We start from the raw sequence: 20,501 nt of genomic DNA, 5'->3' as shown, positions 1-20,501 counted from the left end.
TCAAGAATGTGAAGGCACAACTTCCAAGGTAGTGGTCCGCCTAACATGAAAATGAAAAGTTAGTGGAGTGGTGATTGATGTCAACTGATAAAAATACCTTAGCTTAAAAAGAGTAATGAAGAAAGATGGCTGCCATGAGTAGTGAATGATGCCCGAGACCCAATCTAGGAAGAGAAGACACTACCTCCGTCTCCATGCTGATCAGGGATGTGGAGGCAATACTTAGCAAGTCCAGGACTGAACGACCATGCCTTCAGCCTAGTCAGGACAGGGAGAAACCTTCAAAGTTAATCCTAAGCTGAAATACGAAACCCAGCATATAAGTACTTGAAAAGAAACTAGGACTAGCATTTCACACTGAGATGCTTTTGGTACCATGCTAAATTTAAAAATGGATCTAAGTGAGTGTAGGTGCAGCAAAGTAGTTGAAAAATAAGTGGATAAGTGTGTTGTGGAAGGCAAATAAAAAGTACATCCACCACACCAATCACTAATGAGGACAGATACTAAGGTGTGGGAAATCTTGCCAATTTCATGGCAAAGATCCCCTCTCAACCTCGATGGAGTGGCACTACTACAGACCAATGAACTTAAGGTTGGTTTTTGAATGGGGTAACTTTTGGTGTGGGTAGAATACCCTTAGCTATGGGATCCTTTCTAGACGTTCTGGCATATTCTGATTACTGGGGTAAAATCTCTCCCTCTTTCCAACATGAAACACATTACCTTGAAATAGTCATCTCCAATCACCGGGGTATGAAAGGTTTCTAACCTTAGTGGAGTCTTGGCTCTCCAATTGATTAGCCTGAAATGATGCCTATAGCTCTTCCTCACCCTACTCCTGTGTGGATCTCATGTTTTTGTTCCAGATATAAACGTAAGTTCTTTATCAGTTCTCCATGCTGATTGGTGTTCAGAAAGTACCCTTTTGTGTTCCTGTGGAAGATTGTTTGATTTTGAGTGTGGGTCTAAGACCCTTGGCCTTCGAGCAACAATTTTTGTCTGTGTGGGTGGGTTCTTAGCAAAAAACAATACCTATTTTGTTTTAGAAAAGTGAGGCCAGAGAGGTCTTGATTTAGATGGGTTTTTACTACTCCCTTTTCCTTCAATGAAGGAGATGGATTGTCTGTACAGGATTGTGGTCTGTAGTTAGGAGTATTAGGGGAGGGTGCGATGGGGTCTAAGCAGATGATTCCTTTCCACTCCCCTGTTCCTTGCCATGAGGGAGGTGGCTAATTGGCACAAGAGGGGGGTCTTTGAGTAACCAGGGAGGGTGGTGCAATGTGTGGAAGGGGGATGCCCCACATGACTAAACAGGAGGATAGACTATGACTCAGGTGCAGATATGTGCAAGTGCATAGGATGTGGGTGGCATTCCCAAAACCGAAGCACTGAGGTGCAGGGTGGTACACCTCTGAGTAGTTAATTATGGCCGAAAGCCTACATATGGATTGTAAACAACATGTCAAGAGATCTTTTCATCTCTTTCTAATGGTCTTGCTACCAAGGGATTGAATTGACCTCAGTTTGATGTTTTTTGCGAGTGTTTCTAAGACTAGTAGGCTGAACTGCCCTTTGGTGTTCTACCCCTGTTTAAATTGGCCTTCCGGCAATTAATTTCTCATGAAAATGTGTGTGTGTTTTGAGAGAGAGAGAGAGAGAGCTATGAAAAAGAGAGAGAACTATGTGTTTTCATAAATATATAGGCTGCAAGCACACGGAGCAGCAGTAAAAGCCAAGGACCTGCTGGATTCATGGTGTTGGGCAAGCAAAAAGATACAATTAGCAGGAAGTTACAACAATTGAAAACTGGGTGAGCTTGAACACATCCCTCATTTTGTTTATTTATCCCTAAAGTATGAAAGCATGCTCAATTGTAATGAAGATCATTAGATTATTTTTGTACTTTGTATTTTGCGTTGGGATACTTTGTCATAAGGGCATTTATTAGTAGAAATTTCTCTCTTTAATGAAAAGAATCTAATGAAGATCATTTTTGATACAGTACCTCTTTTGCATCATTGGACACAAAGTATATAAAGCCTTTTCTTCAGGCTGCTCCTGTTGCCAAAGGTTCTGAATTGAGTGGAATGCTCCACTCCTCTGGCCAAACTGGCAATCAAGGTAATAGTCCTATAGGGAACATGTTATGTGCATGTGAGTGTGTCCCTTATATGTAATTTATTAGTTTATATGTCAGTGCATGAGGAAAGAATTTTAGAAATATTTATTTATATGCTTTTACTGAAAGTCCAAAAGGTGAGTACATAAAGTCAGACTATTAGAATTCATAATGGTCTTCATGAGAGCCAAAATTGTCGTTTGAATGTGGCTGTGGTATGTGAGAGAAGGTGTCAAGCTCCATTCCTGTTTGCCTTTTCCTGCCCTGCCTGTTCTGTATATCTGCAGAAGAAAGTCCTTGGTGGTCACACTTGCAATGCTCTCCATTCTGGAGCCTGCCTTGTCCAGCTAAACCTTTCCATTGTCTCTCGCTGCTCAATACCTGTACCTCTTTATGTGTGCTCTTCCAATGCTGTAGCTTTAATGTGATCTTCCTCAACCTTACCCAATTCACTTGCTGCTCTTCATTCCTGGGTTGCAACTAATATCTGCCATGTATGTGTGTGCATGCGTCTGTATGTGGTGCTGACTCTATGAAAATCTTGTAACAGTGCAGTTTGTGGTTCTTCCCTGCTATACACTCCATGATTTTTTCAAACAAGAAAGGATTTTAGATGAGGACTGTCCATTTACAAAGGCTGGATTCGAACACACACACCCTACGCTAAGAGTCATGAGCCTTATATCAGCTGGGCTCCCTCGCCAAACTACCTGTTGATCAAAGTCAATCTTCCTGCAACGTTTCTTCATTGCCCTTCCTCGGACCATTAGGATACCATCCATTCATGGAGGATTGCTAGCTCAGCAGGTATCATACTTGGGCCTCCCTAGGTAGTGGTTTGCTTGCAGGATGAAAGGCTGTCTTGCAGAAAATTACCGTAGTGCACATCAAATGACATACTTCTTTTCAAGATGAGGGAGGCAGTAGACCTCAGCCTCACAGAAGACACAGCATTAAGGACAGTGCATTGCTAGGCAGAGCCAATGACAAAGAGAGCAGACTCATGATGGAAAAAGACGGGCAGAGCGACATAGAGCAACAGAGGCAGGTTGAGGGACAATAGAGAGTGGTTAGATGTCTTAGACACTCTGCCTTAGCAGCACCACTGCAGCTTCTACAAACAACCTCCCACGGGCTAGAGTTGCCCCATACACCAGCAGCCCCCTTTTCTTGCCTTTGATTTTGAATGGACTTCTTATGGAAAACCAAGAAACATAAGAAAATTTTCAGACTATTGGCTTTGAAAAAGCTTATTCCAATAGTAGAGTGAATGTTTCTAACATTCAATATGTTGGACTGACATGCAACTTGGCTTTCTTGCAAAAATTTGCTGATGGAAAGCAATCTTGGACCAAAATGTTTTTTTTAAAATGCAGGAATCCCTGCATAAATACATTTTGTAACTAGATCAATCCATCTGAGGATTGGATTTTAAGGCAATTTTAAGGTCCCATTCCTATGTGCCCATTTTCATGAAACTGGTTGTAAGTTGGAAAGAAGCCGTTTCTCACACTAAATGGATGGGTAGGACACATGGTGAAGATATTTCACTTCACATGGAGAGTTTACATCAGAGCAAAGTTTTGATCCTCCTTTGGTTGTTTCCAAGCTGAGAAAAGCCTCATTTTTTGGAAATGAGAAGCATTTCTAGAGTGATTGATTTTCTTACTCCAGAATATGTCTGAGCCTTTTCAGCCAGTGTCTTTTTTTCCTCTTTTTTTGGAAATTTGAGGATATTGTAGGATTGGAGCAAAATAAATATTATTCTGCAACCTGAGTCTTGGATATCTGAACGTGCAAATTCCCTTTGGCATCATAATGATCCCCTTGTTAAATGGCATTAGAGACTTTCCAAAATCTCAGACTCCCTTTTCCTTCTTTTGAATGAGGCAATGTCTTCTAGTCCTCTGGAACTTTCCCATCTAGATTGAAGCCTTATGCTACTTCTGAGTTTACTTTTGGATGTTCTTGACAATATGAAAACTCCCACAACCTGGCTACTTTTGAGTGTACTGTTCCTTATTTTTATACTTAATTCTAGAATATCTCTGCATCGATCACTTTCTGACAGCATTACCACTAAAGGATTGGATAGACCTTTTTTTTAAAAAGAATATTCTGCTGATAAAACCTCAGAATAAAACCTAAGATAGAAACAAAGTACAAAAGATCTTGTGGACTGCTAGGTACATCATAAGTACCAGGGTTGAGGGAACAACTGATCTGGTGGGCTGTTGTGGTAGATCATGTGAGGCGCTAAATGAAAGAAGGTACTGGAGTCCTTGGATAGACCTCGATATGATCTTTTTCATGAGTGCTTACCCTCTTTAGGGCTGCAGCCACGTGCAGTGTTCAGTTTGTACCTTGATGGTTAATATATTACTTTTCCACAAGAAGAGAGGTGTGTTGAGACCTACGACTACTTCCATTGCGCACTGCAGCAACCATTAGATGATAGCTGCCAAGCAGGTGATTTAGATCTCTCTCATGTGGATGTGTTTTACCAATGTTTTGATGTTTTGGGAAAAGACTTTTGAGGCTTCACTATACAGGTGATATTAGGGAAAGGTAAGTGTGAACAATCTTCTTTTGTTTTGAATGCATGATAAGTCTGTCATATTGCTTCAGAGTTTTAACCACTGTGTAAGTGTTCTTGGAGAAGTCAAGATTGCCTTGTATTTGTATGGTTACAAACCAATGTGAAGAACCCTTGAAAGTGATATTTTGAGAGAATTCAGTTATAGCAATGTGTATAAAGAGGAAATCCAATGGCAGACAGGCCAAAGGTGATTATACTAGTTAAATTTGAGACAATGCATGCTAGGACGGGCTCAACTGAGGCAGAGATTTTGTTCTTTTGGGTAGAAGTTTCAAAGAATTATCCTGACTAATTAAATCTCAGTCCACTTATGGCACTTACGAGACCACAATGTGAGCAATTAGGTGTAGCATAGGGTTATTAGTAACTGAAGTCCAATGCTCATAGAATTTCTCATCAGTTTGCATTTTGTTCTGACAGCCAATCCATACACAAGGACAAGGAACATTACAACACTTGAGGAAGAAGAAATAGATACTGATGAGGTCTCTGAAACTCAGGGCCTACTTAAGAGCTCGAAGTGATGATTTATCAACCACAAGTCTTACGTCAGACAACTAGTCAATGTACTGAATACCATTTTATAGTGCAAGTTTCTAGCTTGAAGTATGCTGCCAATTTTGAGATGAATGCACCAGATAGAAAGTCTACAAGTATCATTTCTATTGAAGTCCTTTAACATTTTATGCTTCTGTTTGTGTGAAGTCTATTGTCTTCAAAGATTTCACGATTCTACACAGATTTGGCATTTCACTTATTCGGGTGAGCAATCCACATGCAAATGTCATTAAATATTACTATTAATGTACATACATCACTTATTGTAACTTGTGAATTCCATTAAATACTTCTACTAATGTATGTCCAAAGACTAAATGAATGATGTATGTCCAGAGACTTTAATAATATTAAAGTGTTTGTTTGATCTCATTATGGTTTGTTGGTTTCTTTGATGTTAGTTTTTGTGATTCCTAGTGCCACCCTACTATAATGTTTAAAAAGATATGGATATACAAGAGTATCAGAGGGAGGCCAGTGCCCCATCCACCATTACTATGAGATATCATTCATGAAAATTTTCTCACTACCTTGCCCATCGCCACAAAGTGGACGAACATCATGGCACAATTTAAAGGTGGGTTGATATATCGAGGATGGGGTAGTGTTTGTTTCATTAGCTTTTGTTTATCCTATAGGGATGACAATTATGTGCTTATTATCTAAATGGTGTAGTCATTGTAGCCAATGATATCTTCACAAATTTTAGTACCAAGACCTACATAGTCATTCCTTGAGAGAATTTCTTAATCCTATCATCCACATAACTTGCGAGTCTCTAAATTGATAAAGGCTTTGTAGTTCCAAACCCTTGTATTTAAAGTATGGTTTTCAATTTTGTTTTGGCTTCCCACATATTTTTACTTATGAGAGAGAGAGAGAGAGAGAGAGAGAGAGAGAGAGAGAGAGATTAAAGGTTGCAAAAGGCGAATGTGGCATATGAGGCAAGACCAAAGTACATGTATGTCCAATGTCATCTCATCATGAAGTGAAAGAGAGAATCCTTGTGTATGGCTAACATCTAAACATCTAAAGATCTCTAAGTTTAGAAACTCTCATGTACATGATATAGATCGACAATAGCTCCTCTGTAAATCTCAAGATCAATACATGATCTTAGATATGATGTGGTTTAGGGCTACTTCATTGATATATTACAGGGTGAGTCACCTATGCCTCACAATGATGGCTCTAAAGTTGTTATAGTGTGTGGTCCTTTTGTCAACTTGGTGATTATGGTCTCCATGCTTGGCAAAGTGTAATGGCCTTGTTTGTGACTTCATGGTATGGCATAGATACAATCCGATAGAATGACTTTATGGGGTTGTTAAGCTAGTTATACCTATGGAATTTGATTTGCGGAAGGAATTGGTCATTGCTCTTTACTTGGATTTCTTTGTTTTAGTTAATAGTGTTATATAGCACCCTTGGAACTCTAAGAGAAAAAGCCTTAGACATCTTTGATCCTCATACTCTATGATAAGGCAAAGAGGTTTAAATCCCTCATGAAAGCAACAATGATATCTTTCTCGTAAATCATCATACATAGTATATCTACATGTATAGTATCTTGTTTGAAGTGCTCTGTCACACAATCTACAATGAAAACACAAATTACATGCCCCTCTCATAAGTAACTCATCTTTGCACATAGCCTTTTTATATCATTAGGGAGTGAAAACCACTTCATCATCATTAGTAGTTGAATGCTAATTGGGGTTGGGAGTAGTGTAATAGGAGGCTCCTCTTGAAATATCAAACTACTTTGCTCAATCACTTACCCTGGTCTCATATGCATATTGAAGAAAGTGAGCCTTGAAGTGAAAGCATGGAGTGGAAGCAGGAGCTATAGTGGAAGGGGAGAGAGAGAGAGAGAGAATATGTGGAAACTCTAACAGTGAATGTGTGACTGGCCTTTTCTTTATTTAAATCACTAAAAGAGTAGAGAATGAAGTGACAATGAGGGACATCCTTCACTTACAATGTACATGGGTGCGAGTATGCAAGTACTATCAGTGTAACTAATACACGAATGGCTAGGCACATATACCTTTACCCCCAATAGCCTCCCATTTAAAGGCAAATATGTCCTTAGTAAAAGAACAAGAAAAATGTGAAAGTATAAATATATGTAAGTACAATAGGATGAGAATATGTCATCTCATCCAATGTCCATTAACTTCCTAAGGAAGGAAAAACGCTCTAATGAGAAGCTTTTAGTGGGTAGCTCTACAAGATTTTGCTTAGTTGAGATCTTAATGAGCTCAAGGAACTTGTCCTCAATGATCTCTTGTATAGAGTGATACTGCGCCTCAATGTGCTTCATCTTTGCATGAAAGCCTAGATTCTTAACCAACTAAATAGCACTCATAAAATTCGAATGCAGTGTAGGAACCATATCAATAATGCTAAGGTTTGCCACCAAGACGGCATAACCAAAGAGCCTCCTTACAAGCCTTAGTGGTTGCAACATACTCTACCTTTATAGTTGTAGATAGAGTTGTGCATTTCTACACCTTGGGCATCCAAAAAGCACCTCTAGCAAAGATAAAGATATAGCCAGAGATAGACTTTCTATTGTTTGTATGTCCTTGATAATCAGAGTCAATGTATCCCATGACTTCTATATCTTGGCCACCATAGCAAATGCACATAGCTACTATGCCCTTCAAGTACCTCATGATACCCTTGTGATGGCATCCCAATGTTGTCTACTAAGGCTAGCCATATAGCATGCCACAACTCCCATTGCAAATGCTATGTTCGGACAAGTGGCTATCATGGCCTACATTAAATTACTCACTACGGATGCATTAACCTTCTACTCATCAAATTGTGAACAATCAGCCTAACTAACCTTCATATGAGAAGGTAAAGGACAGCCAATAGGCTTAACATCTTGTAGATGAAACCACTCAAGGACCTTCTGGATGTACTTCTTCTGTGATAAGTAGAGAAGTCCCTTAAGAGTAATCACACGTAATGCACATCCCAAGAATATGAGACATGTCCCATATCCTTTATCTCAAAGCTCTTCTTGAGCTAACCTTTCAAGGTATCCAACTCATCATGAGCGCTCCTAGCAATCAACATATCATCCACATAGAGGATCAAAATCATAAGACTTACCATCACGAGCCTTCTTTGTGTATAAACACGAATCCATATCACTACATGAATATCCATGGGAATGCATAAAAGCATCAAACTTGTGATATTCTCTAGGTGTCTGCTTAAGGCCATAAAAACTCTTTCACAGTCTGCACACTAGGTGTTTCCTTCCAGGGTCTGCAAAGCCCTTAGATTACTCCATGTAAATCTCATCATGCAAGTACCCATGAAGAAAAGCTGTCTTGACATCCATCTAATAAAGACCCAAGTCAAGCTGAGCACCCAAAGCCGGTACCAAGCATAGGATAGTCATCTTCACAATAGGAGAAAAGGCTTCATCAAAGTGTACACCATGTTCCTGCTTGAAGCCCTTAGCAACCAATTTGGCCTTGTATCCCGACTTAGAGCGTCTAGGGGTACTTTTCAACTTACTTGCATAGGAAAGTATGCTTGCCACACTAGGCAAAGAAACCAAATGCCACATATGATTTTTATGCAGTGAGTCATACTCTAACTGCATGGCCCTCTCCCAAGAGTGACAATCATCTCTGCACATGGCCTCATCATAAGTAAGAGACTCACTAGTATCTATCACCATAAAATAATCCATAGGAGGCTCAAACCGTACAAGATGTTGTCTATATCTCTAGTAGACCGCATAATCATAAAGGGATCAAATCGTGCAGGCTGTGGGGCATGTACATCCTTTGGAGCATTAGGGACCTAGGCCATTAGGGCATCAGTTTGCTGGGACATGCTATCTAGCTAGCTATACAATAGCATGAGGCTCCTCCTGAATTATCACCTTGCGTACCTCAACAACACGCTTAGGTTGCTTATACATTTTCTTCTGATGGAAAACAACATCATGGCTTCGAATAACCTTCTGAGCCTGTGGATCCCATAGGTGATAGCCCATCTTACCTACATCTTGGTAACCAAGAAAAATGCATTTTCTAGACTTAAGATCTAGCTTATTGCACTTATCCTTGGGTACATGGCATAAAGGATCACAACCAAAGACACGCAAATGAGCATATGAGGGGGGTTTTCTAGATCACACCTGCTCTACAACCTGACAGTTAAAAGTGGTGTATGGGAATCGTTTTTTCAAGTGTATAGTAGTAGTAATTGCCTCAATCCAAAAATGATGTGGTAAGCCTACTTGGCTGAGCATACTACAAACTTGCTCTTGAATTGTCATATTCATGCGCTCAACCATACCATTTTGGGGTGGGGTGTATGGGGCGGTCAAATGATGCTTAATACCCCTATACCCCTCTCATCATAAAACTTCTCAAAAGCTTTAGAGACATATTCATCCCCATTGTCTGACCTTAGGTATTTTAGTCTATACCTAGACTGGTTCTCAACTAAAGCAAGCCAATGTTGAATGTAGCCAAGACTTCCAATTGCTGCTTAATAGGATATGCCCAAACCTTATGCGTATAGTCATCAATGAAAGTAACGAAATACTTCATGCCACCTAATGACTCGCAAGGCATGGGACTACATACATTGAAATAAGCATGAGCCAATGGTTCACTATGCATGTCATACCAAACTTTTTTTGTGTATTACGTATGTATATCATATAAACAATGATCACAAGACTCAAAGCACTTATAGTCAAGGGGCAGAAGATACTGCAAACAGATAAGCATTTTTATTCCTTTCAAGGATATATGACCAAGGTGACAATGCCACATAGATACATGTGAAACTGTATCCACTACCAAAATATGGCCAATTGACCTAGATACAAGCAAGGGCTAGAGAGTATTGGACTTAGCACCACGGGTAATGACAAGATTCCCACATGTAATCTTCCATGAGGAATCACCAAAAGAAACTACATACCTGCATCATCCAAAGTGTCAACACAACAAAGATAAGGCTCTTCGTGAGAGTCGATAACATGACGTACATCATGAAGAGTAAACATGCAACTTGAACTAACTTACTACGACACATCACCAATACCAACTATTGCCAATGCCAGATCATTACCCAAATGGACTGATACAATCATATTGTGATAGGAGTGAAACCACTCTCTGTGAGGGGTCATATGAAAGATAGCCCTTGAATCTATTATCTAACACTAAGTATATCCTAGCAAAGCATCAATCAACTGTGAAGTATCAATGGAAGAAGCTGCAAATATGAAATTATCATGAGAATTAGTCTGCACAACATTAATGTCTTTAATATTAACGCTTGACTTGCTAGGGACAATACTATCATTTTTGCCATGTACTTTACCCTTGACCCTTTCCTTGCACTTGTTTTAGCACATTTTATGGCACTGCTGTCAAATATGTTCTACTTTTCCACAATAATGGCAAGTCAACGAGGACTGGCAAACACAAGACTTACTGCGGGACTCTCCACATGATTGAGAGTGAGACTCTTGAGAGTCTCTCCCACAATAGGTATTACCACTCCTACCATTATTGTCTCTAACTATCAAAGAATGAGAGGTGTGGAAAGCATCAACGTTCTTTTTGTTAACCTCGTTAGTCAATTAGTCAAGAGTGCACTCTCTATATCCTGCAACTATACCCCATTAGTAGGCATGTTGGAACGCATAGCAATATGAAATGTATCCCATGATTTAGGCAATGTAAATAAGAGGAACAAGGGGAGTACCTTTGAATTCAATCCCCTACAAAGACAAATGACTAATAATGAAATGAAACTCATTTAAGTGAGCAAACATAGAAGTGCCCTCCTTCATGGGAAGGTTCATGAGTTACATTAGCCAATACATCTGAGAAATGGGACTTTGTTAGTCATAGACATTGCAAATCTTTTTCCATAAGTCCCATGAGGACTACTCATCAAAGACAACATTATAGAATACTTACTTAGAGAGGATGACAAGTAGAGTTCTTCCTTATAGTTGTATTAATTGAAAAAGCATGTGCATCTTTGCACGAAGAAGGGTGCATCCATATCCACTCATTTGAAAGACTTTCACTCCATTTTCAGCTAGCTTATTATCTTGTAGGGTATTTAGTTTGAGGATAATATCAAGTCTTTGTTCTCACTTGTCACATTACTTGAGTCTTGGGACACATTTCAAATTCCTATGAGTGTTAATCCTTCTAACCCTCTCTCTCTCTCTCTCTCTCTCTCTCTCTCTCTCTCTCTCTCTCTCTCTCTCTCTCTCTCTCTCTCTCTCTCTCTCTCTCTCTCTCTCTCATCATTTTTACTTTCTCTCCTTTCTTTTTCCTCCCATCTCTCATCTTTCTTCACCTCATATGTGTACATGTGTATATACACATATGTATGCAATTGCATTCATATGTACATATATATATTTATGTGTGGATGTGTGTGTCTGCATAAGTTCATGAGTGCATGTTTATATGAGTGTTTTATAAGTGTATATCCATTCTCTCTCCTTCACACACACACACACTCTCTCTCTCTCTCTCTCGCTCTCTCTCTCTCTCTCTCTCTCTCTCTCTCTCTCTCTCTCCATTTTTTCTCTCATATATGTTTACGTGTATATGAGTATATGCATATATGCATGTATGTGTAAATATATACCCTCGTATGCACACGTATGAGTCTTTGGATGTGATGCTTTCTACTATATTCCTAAAGACACACAATAAGCTAGATTTGAATCTTGTCAAATACATTTTTCTTGGATGTGGCAATGTAGGTGAGATGGGTTATCACCTTTGGGATCCATAGGCTTGAAAGCTTATTCGCAACCATAATGTGATGTTTTTGGGGTAAAGGTGCATGTGTCTAGCAGCTTGTTTATTAATTACATTGACATCACCTGCATACTCACACATTTGTATATTGTAGGTGGTGGGTGCCCATCACTGTCATTTCATTCTTTATTCTTTCAATGACATTTGAATAAAGGGAAGGTTGGTCACACATTGTGATGGTTGGAGTTCCCACATCTTCTCTCTCTCTCTCTCTCTCTCTCTCTCTCTCTCTCTCTCTCTCTCTCTCTCTCTCTCTCTCTCTCTCTCTCTCTCTCTCTCTCTCTCTCTCTCTCTTGCTCTTGCTTCTGCTCTGTGCTTCCACTTTAGGGCTCATCCACTAAGAGAGCCAAAATTGTTGATTACTTGAAGCTCGAAGGATTTCTATTGATGATCTAGTACACACTTCTATCCCTTTGAATAGTATTAGAGCTTTCTTCTCCATGAGCTCAAGCTAGTAAAAGCCCTATTGTAGGCAGCAAAGGTAGCAACAACTCCATGCTAGTTTGCATCTATTTGCATGCTATTTGGGATAGCAATACTCCTCCAACATTTCCTCCTCATTGGGGTTTGAACTAAGTACTTCTAACTCCTAGATACTCAACATTTACATAGCTCATCTTATTTAGCCCAATCCTCTGCATCAATAGGTTCATGCTTGACACCCTTATGTTTCAAAGGCCTAACCTGCATTTTTTGCATGAAAACTTTCCAGATTTGGGCCTTCCAATAGCTATAGTTGGTGACATCCATCTTGTCAATATTAAAGATAGCACTATCACTCGAGCCACCAACCATAATGAGGTAAACAAGTGAACAAACTGTCAAAGCAAGCTATTGCAATTACTACAAAAACATCCCTAAAACCACTACTAAATCAAGCTAAAAACAAGGGTTACTACTGAACAAGGAATAAAATGTCCACAAACTCAATGCAAAGAACTATCAAATGGAGGTGATGGCTCGCAAAAACAATGCAGTAAACTACAATTATAGCATGTTGAAAATGAAGTATAATAGTAAGAAATGAATGCCAAAGATGGGCAATCACTGATATAAAACAAACTGCAACTAACAGGGAATAGCTAGCAATGAGAGTGAATATGCGACTAGCACCGAGAACTATCAAAGAATCAGTGTGTTAGACTGAGATACATCCCATAAGCAGAATCGTCATATATAGAGTGGATCTCACAGGTAACAGAAGAGACCAACTAAAGGCACAACGGACTGAGCAATGTAATGGAAGCTCAATACATAACCAACCAAGATGCATACATCACTGACAATATCATAATAGAGATAGGTGTCGGCCCAAGAGGAATGTCATATCATCCCACTAAGCATCAATTGCTTATATAAAGCATGACAAGAGCATGTACATGTTACCAAGTCCCACAATCTCACTGAAAGGCCCTCAAGCTCAACTATGTAACCAAATGCTCAATATAATATCAAAGTGTCAAGTAGTGGCTCCCACTAGAACAAAAGTTGAATGCTAGATGAGCAAACAAAGCTCAAAACAAAACATCATGTAGAAGGCATCCATACATCCAAGTAGCATATATTTGGGAGCATCCAAGTCAAGATGGTCGGCAAAGTATCCACTATAGCATCTGAGGCAATGACTAACAAACTAATGTCACTATCCAAAGCTCCAGAATAACTCAATGCAAGTCAAGATGAAGCCCAAATATTCATCATACATACCTTAGACATCTAGCATCCAAGTGGATAGCTTGAGTATCATTAAAGGATATTATGCATAAATTGTCTCAAGTGAATGCCTGCTATAGCAAATGACAGACAACGGCAATCAATATGGGCTTCAATCACTGCCCAAACGCATTCTGAAACCATGACAAAGCATGTCACATCATCCATAAGCATCAATATATCAACCCAAGTAGTCGATAAGCACCCAGGAGCAATAGGCATATGCTTTCACTGATAAAATAAGCTTTAGCCCTGTTATAAACCACAACTACATCACTATTAAACTGAGCAAGAATAGTGCTCAAATCAGCTCCAACATGATCTTCAATCAATGGATAAGCTTCCCCGAATGTACGGGCATCAATTAAGCATGAATGGGCATCATTTATATATCACCACTAATCCAGAGGAATCAATGGCAAGGGACTGCCCTGTTATTACAACTGTATGCTAAATACACACTCAATGAGCTCAATACCAGCTACCCAATCTCAATACCAAGGGTTAAAGCCAATACCACATCTCATATCTTTTTCCATAAGTCATTAGTATCATCATTAGTTGAAATAACATTGAGGTACACCTGCTTAGACAAAGAGAATATCATTGTGGACTTGCATAGCTCATCAAGCTCATCCCACTCATCTCTATCCCAATTTTCTCATTTCTTACCTTGGCTTTTAATAGTACAACTTGTTTCTTCTGCACAATACCTACCAAATTTCAGTCCCCCAATAGTGGAAGTTTTAGATATCTAACTTCTCAATGTTAAAGATGGCATCACCATTAGAAGCATTTATAACACTTGCCATTATGTTTGCTAACCAAAGAGAATACTAGCTACTATAATATCTGCAAATCAATCTCAAAACTCAAACAAAAAAGCATAGAACAAGGAGAAGACCTAGCCAATACACTATTGTCCACAAATAGGAAGCATTAGAGTAAACAATAAAAGGGTCTGCTCTCAAAGAATTGCTCAAATTTGAATTTTTGGCATGGCTGGTCACAAAACTACAGTAAATGAATGTACAAATGTGGGAACCAAAAAATAAATCTCCCACTGCCAAGAATATTATGATAGAAACCAAGATATATAATGCAACTAAAAGTGTAAGGTGGGCATAAACCACCAGGGTATCAAATGTTGTAAAAGACCTAAAGATGTCAGATATAGTGATGCAATCCCAAACAAAGGTGTAGTATGTACATAAGCCAATTGTGCATACGAGATCTCCCAAATGCAACAAAGATCTGCCAATCTGCAACTAAATCATAGTGAAGCTCAAGTACATAACCAAGAATGCATCCAAAAGTTGATAAACATGTCTAACAAGAGGAAGTATTATGGTGTACAAACCAAAGCTAAATCATCCCACAATCCTTGATATCTACATAATCAATATAGACCATAACCACCTGAGTATATATACATAAGCAAGTATGAGTCTCCCACCACTGACTCGAGGTCAAGCTCTGCAAAGAAAATTCCAAAGTGCTCCCACAGAAGCCAACTAGAATGTCCAAGAGTAAAGCAAAGCCCAAAACATATGCCTCATAGCATTCAGGTGCCCAATGACATAAAGCAATATATCTAAGAGCATGTAATTGCAATAAGCCTTCAAGTGCGTAACTAGTAGAACTTAATGCAAGTAGCCACTCTGAATATGCAACCATTATAGCTCAAAACCAAAGCTTAGAGCTCAACACAAGCATATTCGAGCATAATAATACAAACAACGTATAGCAATCTACCCTAAACAATAAAGCAATTGGTTGATCCAAAACTCTTTGAATTATGTGGGAAACAAAGCCAAAGGAAGTCAAGAAGAATTGTAAAGTTCTTAACAATGGCTAGCTTCTACCTCCCATCCCACCTTTGCTTTTGTCTCAAGGTGTACTTTATTAATCTTTGCAAGGCTCTCAATTGATTCACCACACTTAACCTTTCTCTTTGCATCAAGCATGATGATACTATGACCCTTCTTCTTAAATCTTGAGAATTGTTTAGGAATATCTTGAAGTTTCTTTTGGATAATTGCACCACAATCTTCACTATTTTGAGTGTCCTTTAACTACCATCACCTCAAATAAATAGATGTATTTCTCTTTATCCATTGTTCCATTAAAATATATGAGAATCATTCTCCTTCTTGCTTCTTTAAAGGGAGGAAGTTAAAAAATGATATAAAATAACGTACACATCATATTTTAAGATTGCTTTTTACCTAGAGACACCTTTTTGACTCAAGAGTTTCTTATAAATTTTTATCCTTTTTGAACAAGTATATGCCTATTTCTGAGCCTTTTTTCATTCCCTCTCAAAGCTCTAGTTTTGTCCCAAATTTTGTGTACTCTTCTCCTTCCCTCCAGAATATGGTTTCTTGCATACGAATTCTTCTAAAGCAGCACTCAGTAATATCTACAACACTCTCTACCTTGCTACAAGCAATCTCAAGAGTGGTTTTGATACCATTTGCTGAAATCAAATAATCTCTATCTACAACACTCTCTACCTTGCTATACAAGCAATCTCCCTCTTCAGTACTATGCTATAAGATATCTTCCTTTTCTACACTCTATATTACAAGCAATCAAGTGATAATGGAGGTATCTTTATTTTTTTAATCTCTGTGATGTTATTATTCTTCATTTTTATTGTTTAATTCAAAGAGAGAGAGAGAGGGGGGTGGGGAGGGAGAGAGGGAGAAGGGGGGGAAAGAGAGAGGAATGTGTGAGATGAACTAAGAAAATAAGTGATAGAGTGATAGAGAGTAAATAAGGGTAGAAGATAAGATGATGTTATTGTTCTCTACTAACCAAGCTTCTATATAAAATGTGTTTAAATATCTTTGATCAATTCTTGTTGAGAGAGAGAGAGAGAGAGAGAGAGAGAGAGAGAGAGAGAGAGAGAGAGAGAAAGAGAGAATATTTTGGATAGAGCAGAAGATGAGATTTAATGCTAATTAGAGGTAGATTAAAAGCTAAGATTACAAGCTAATTAGGGATTGATTAGGGTCTATTATGACTTACATCAAGAGAAACAAAAAAGATCCAACTGGGCAAAAGAGAACACATATATAGTGAATCAAATTGGTGTAATTATGTGATTTGAATGTTAATCCCAAGTTAAAATTGGCATATATTTTTCTTTGCAGAATGTAGGTGCATGACGTACCAAGAGAAAGAGAGACATTCACTTTCAATTAGAGGATGAATATGCACTAATGTTCAAAAGAATTGTGGAAAGGGATAATGCAATAAGATATAAGATGCAACAAGAAAGAAATAGAGGGGAAAAAATGTGGACCTTTGGGTTGATGGGTGCATTTATTCACTTGATCCAGTTGCTCAAAGGCCACCGCAATTTTAAGAGCTTACATCATTTGTAAAGTTTGTTTGTGAAGGCAATGAAGGATTGTATGGATGCACATGTAGACTTGTCACACAAGGATTAGTAAGGGTTCATCAAGCCTTGACAAATATATAGACAAGATTACAAGGGAATATGCAATCTTTGATGAAAAATGATAGATTATTGGTTGAGAAGCATAGGAAGAACCAGAGCCTACAACAGGCAATATCTATCATTGAAGATGTTATGCATACTACATACATGCAAAATATGGAGTTACGTAACTACATACATCATCAATTATATGCCACTTGGCACTAGGCCATATCCCTCAGGACATCCAACACTGCCAAACTCAGGCTTGATCCAAACCCAGATAAACCTTAAAGTTAGGAGTGCAACTAGCTTCCAATAAAGCTTGGTCAGCGAAGAAAGCCACTGACATGCTGAAATTGTCAATCAGATTTGCTTCCTTAAGCCATCTTATTTTACTTTCTTAATATTATACGCATTACAAAAAAAAAAATGGAGTTACAGTCTAAAGTTGTGGACTTGGAGAAGGAGAATCGAAACATAAAGAGGAAGCTCACAAAAACTTTGGAAATTGGGCCCACTTTAAAAACCAAAGAAGCACGTCGACGTATCTGATTAGTTAAACCAATTTACCAATTAAAGGAAGTTGGCAATATCATAGACGGATTTGCTACAATGAGAAATATGTTTCCTCATGCAGAGAATGATACTATTTCCAAAGTCCTAAGCAAGGATATGGTCAAAAATGCATTGGAAAATCATAATTTAGGGACATTGTAGATGGTGTCACAAGTGAACATCTTAGAGTTGTGAGCAACTTGTTTACTGCTACAAATGCTCAGGGATTATGTGACAAGGGGGGAAGGAGTTCTGAGTCTTACAATATGCTCTATCAACAATTGGATATAGGTTTTAAGAAAGTCTTCAAAACTAAGTGAGTAATTCCTCTGCCAAAACCATTGCACGTGAAGAAGACTCAAAAACAACTAAATGAGAAATTTTTAAAACTAATTGGTGAGTCGACGCATCTAGGACACACACACATATTGAAGTATGGTTCCAACGAAGTTGCCTTTGTATTGAATGCATCCAATAACTTTATATTGGATATATGTAGGGTTCAAATTGCTATGGTCAAGTTCTACAATATATCTATGGAAGAATGTAGAGACAAGCTTAAGTTTATCCTCAAACTTGATGAGAGTGACATTATTAAGGGGCAAAAACTTGAACATATGAATAAAACATTTATGAATCGAGTATTGGATCACATCGATGAAAAGCATCCTTTATACTTCAGTGTGCAATCAGAGAATGAAATATGGTGGCTTGCAACATTTGAAGTACCAAAGGAGGACCATGGAATACTTAAAGTTGTTTTAAACCTCACTAATATACCCAGAGTTATTCAACAGTAAAATAATGGAGCAATTTTACACATCGAGGGGTTTGGGGACTATCAAGTTGAATAGCACCTTGTAGGTGACTTAAAAACATTGAAGTGTATGTTTGGTTTATCAAATGCAGTGAATGCAAAATTTGTGTGCATATACTACATACAAACTAGGAAGAAAGGGAAAGATAGAAAGAAAGAATAGCTTGCCAAGGCAAAACAACAAGGTGCTCCAACACGTGATCAAAAAGTCATGAGAAATGGAATGCTAGTTCTGGTGGATCCAAATTGATGCCATATTTTGGAAATACCACTAACAAGGGCTCACTTTTGCATATTGCATAGCTAATGCTACATGCAAGAAGGTAGAACAAATCCTCTCTAAAGTTGGATTACACAGGGGCCAAGTAAAAACAAAAAAGGACAAGAAAAAATCAAGCAAGAGTGGAAATATTCCTCGTAAACCATGCTTTGGCGGACCCAAGGCTAGGAAGTTTATATCTCCACCTTGAGATGAGGAAGGCAATATACTTATAAAGTAACTAGAGAAGTATTAAGCATGAAAAAAGTTGCACCTTGCTGTTCTAGATTGGAGCAATGGGGGATGGAACAAGGATTGCGAAGGTAGAAGTGTGGATACACCTAGATAGATTAGTAGCTCTCTTACAAAAGTTGGGGTTTAGGGACGGTGATGCCAATACATTTAAAGAGACAGTTGCTAAATTTCATAAGTCCATAGTGGAGGCATGGACTACAAATAGCATAACACTACATGGTCAGTATTGTCATCTACTACAAAAAAATATCATCATTTCGAATTAGTTTGTGTTTCTAGTCTCTCTTTTTATGCAACATATACTTAAAGCACATGGTCCTTTGCAAATCAAGGAAGTTTGGTTGTATGGTCAACTCAAGGCATGGAATGATCTCACTGGCAAGCTCACTATGCTATTTAACAGGCAACTAATCATGGAGATGGCATCAATGATTCCAATTCTATGAGGCAATTATTACAATGGTGATATAAGATATTAGAGATACGATACGAAAAAAAAAAATAGTCCAAAACCTCTCGAGTAGAATTTATAAGTAGTGCAATATACAAAGTGAGAAAAGCAAGATATGAAAACGGCATAGCTAGACAACGCTATACAAAATGGTTAGCAACCCAAGAGAGAGATGGCAAGAAATAGACACCTAGATAAAGATAATAATTTTGATGCATTTAGAGTCCATGAGAGAGCACATGTACTAAAAATATGACACATCAATACTCCTATCTTTAACATGAGATATCTTACAATTTTTGTTTAAAATTTCGAAGGTTTGTCCCTATGTTTTTCAAATTCAAAGTCAATTTCAAAATTCTAAGACAAAGATATGAAAATTCCAAACATTGGAACATTCACTGGCCTAGAGAGAGAGGGGCATGAGGGGGGTGGCAGGAAACGGAGAGAGGCAGGGATGGGGTGGAGAAATGAAATGAAATTTAAAGTTCAGTTACAAAACAACAAGTTTAAAAGTTTTGTACTTAAGTCAAGTCTCTCCTTTCATTTTTTTCCTAGTACTTTTCACTCTACCCTCAACCCTTTCTATCCATCACAACCGTCGCACGTACCAAGCTTCCTATCAAGAAGGCGTCTGCAAGAGCAAGAGCTCAACACTCTTCTGAATCTAGTGAGCATATTGTGAGTGATAAAGATCCCCTAGTGGGGCCGATAATAGTGGCCCTACTACAGCTAATAATGGTGGTGCTAGTGTGGCCAACAATGGTGGCCCTAGTGTGGTCAATAATGATGGTTCACCATTGTCTAGAAATGGTGGTCCACATGCTCTAGTTTCTCCACCTCCCACTACTGCTCTAGGTGGTAATACACGTCCTC

At 38.5% G+C, this 20,501-nt stretch overlaps 1 protein-coding gene across 11 annotated transcripts in view; it reads left to right on the top strand.

Annotated features, from left to right (window-relative positions):
• The window catches only part of LOC148028601 (sodium/hydrogen exchanger 5-like), a 133,075-nt gene extending 127,433 nt beyond the window's left edge, over nt 1–5,642 (top strand). For 5 of the 11 annotated variants that reach the window (XM_087688868.1, XM_087688869.1, XM_087688871.1 and 2 more), the window contains 3 exons: nt 1,707–1,813; nt 2,006–2,124; nt 5,142–5,639. In XM_087688868.1, coding sequence (XP_087544994.1) covers nt 1,707–1,813; nt 2,006–2,124; nt 5,142–5,245 — 330 coding nt within the window. In that variant the 3' untranslated portion in view covers nt 5,246–5,639. Of the gene's footprint in view, nt 1–1,706; nt 1,814–2,005; nt 2,125–4,308; nt 4,592–5,141 lie in introns of all 11 variants that reach the window. The other 6 variants (XM_087688865.1, XM_087688864.1, XM_087688870.1 and 3 more) reach the window with 4 other exon arrangements.
• The last annotated feature ends 14,859 nt before the right edge of the window (nt 5,643–20,501 follow it).

Source organism: Lygodium microphyllum, chromosome 11, assembly GCF_053477565.2.
Source record: "Lygodium microphyllum isolate KBCC chromosome 11, Lygodium_microphyllum_v1.1.10, whole genome shotgun sequence".
Classification (NCBI taxonomy): domain Eukaryota; kingdom Viridiplantae; phylum Streptophyta; class Polypodiopsida; order Schizaeales; family Lygodiaceae; genus Lygodium; species Lygodium microphyllum.
Note: the sequence above shows the minus strand (reverse complement) of the source record. Positions and strands in the feature narration are given on the sequence as shown.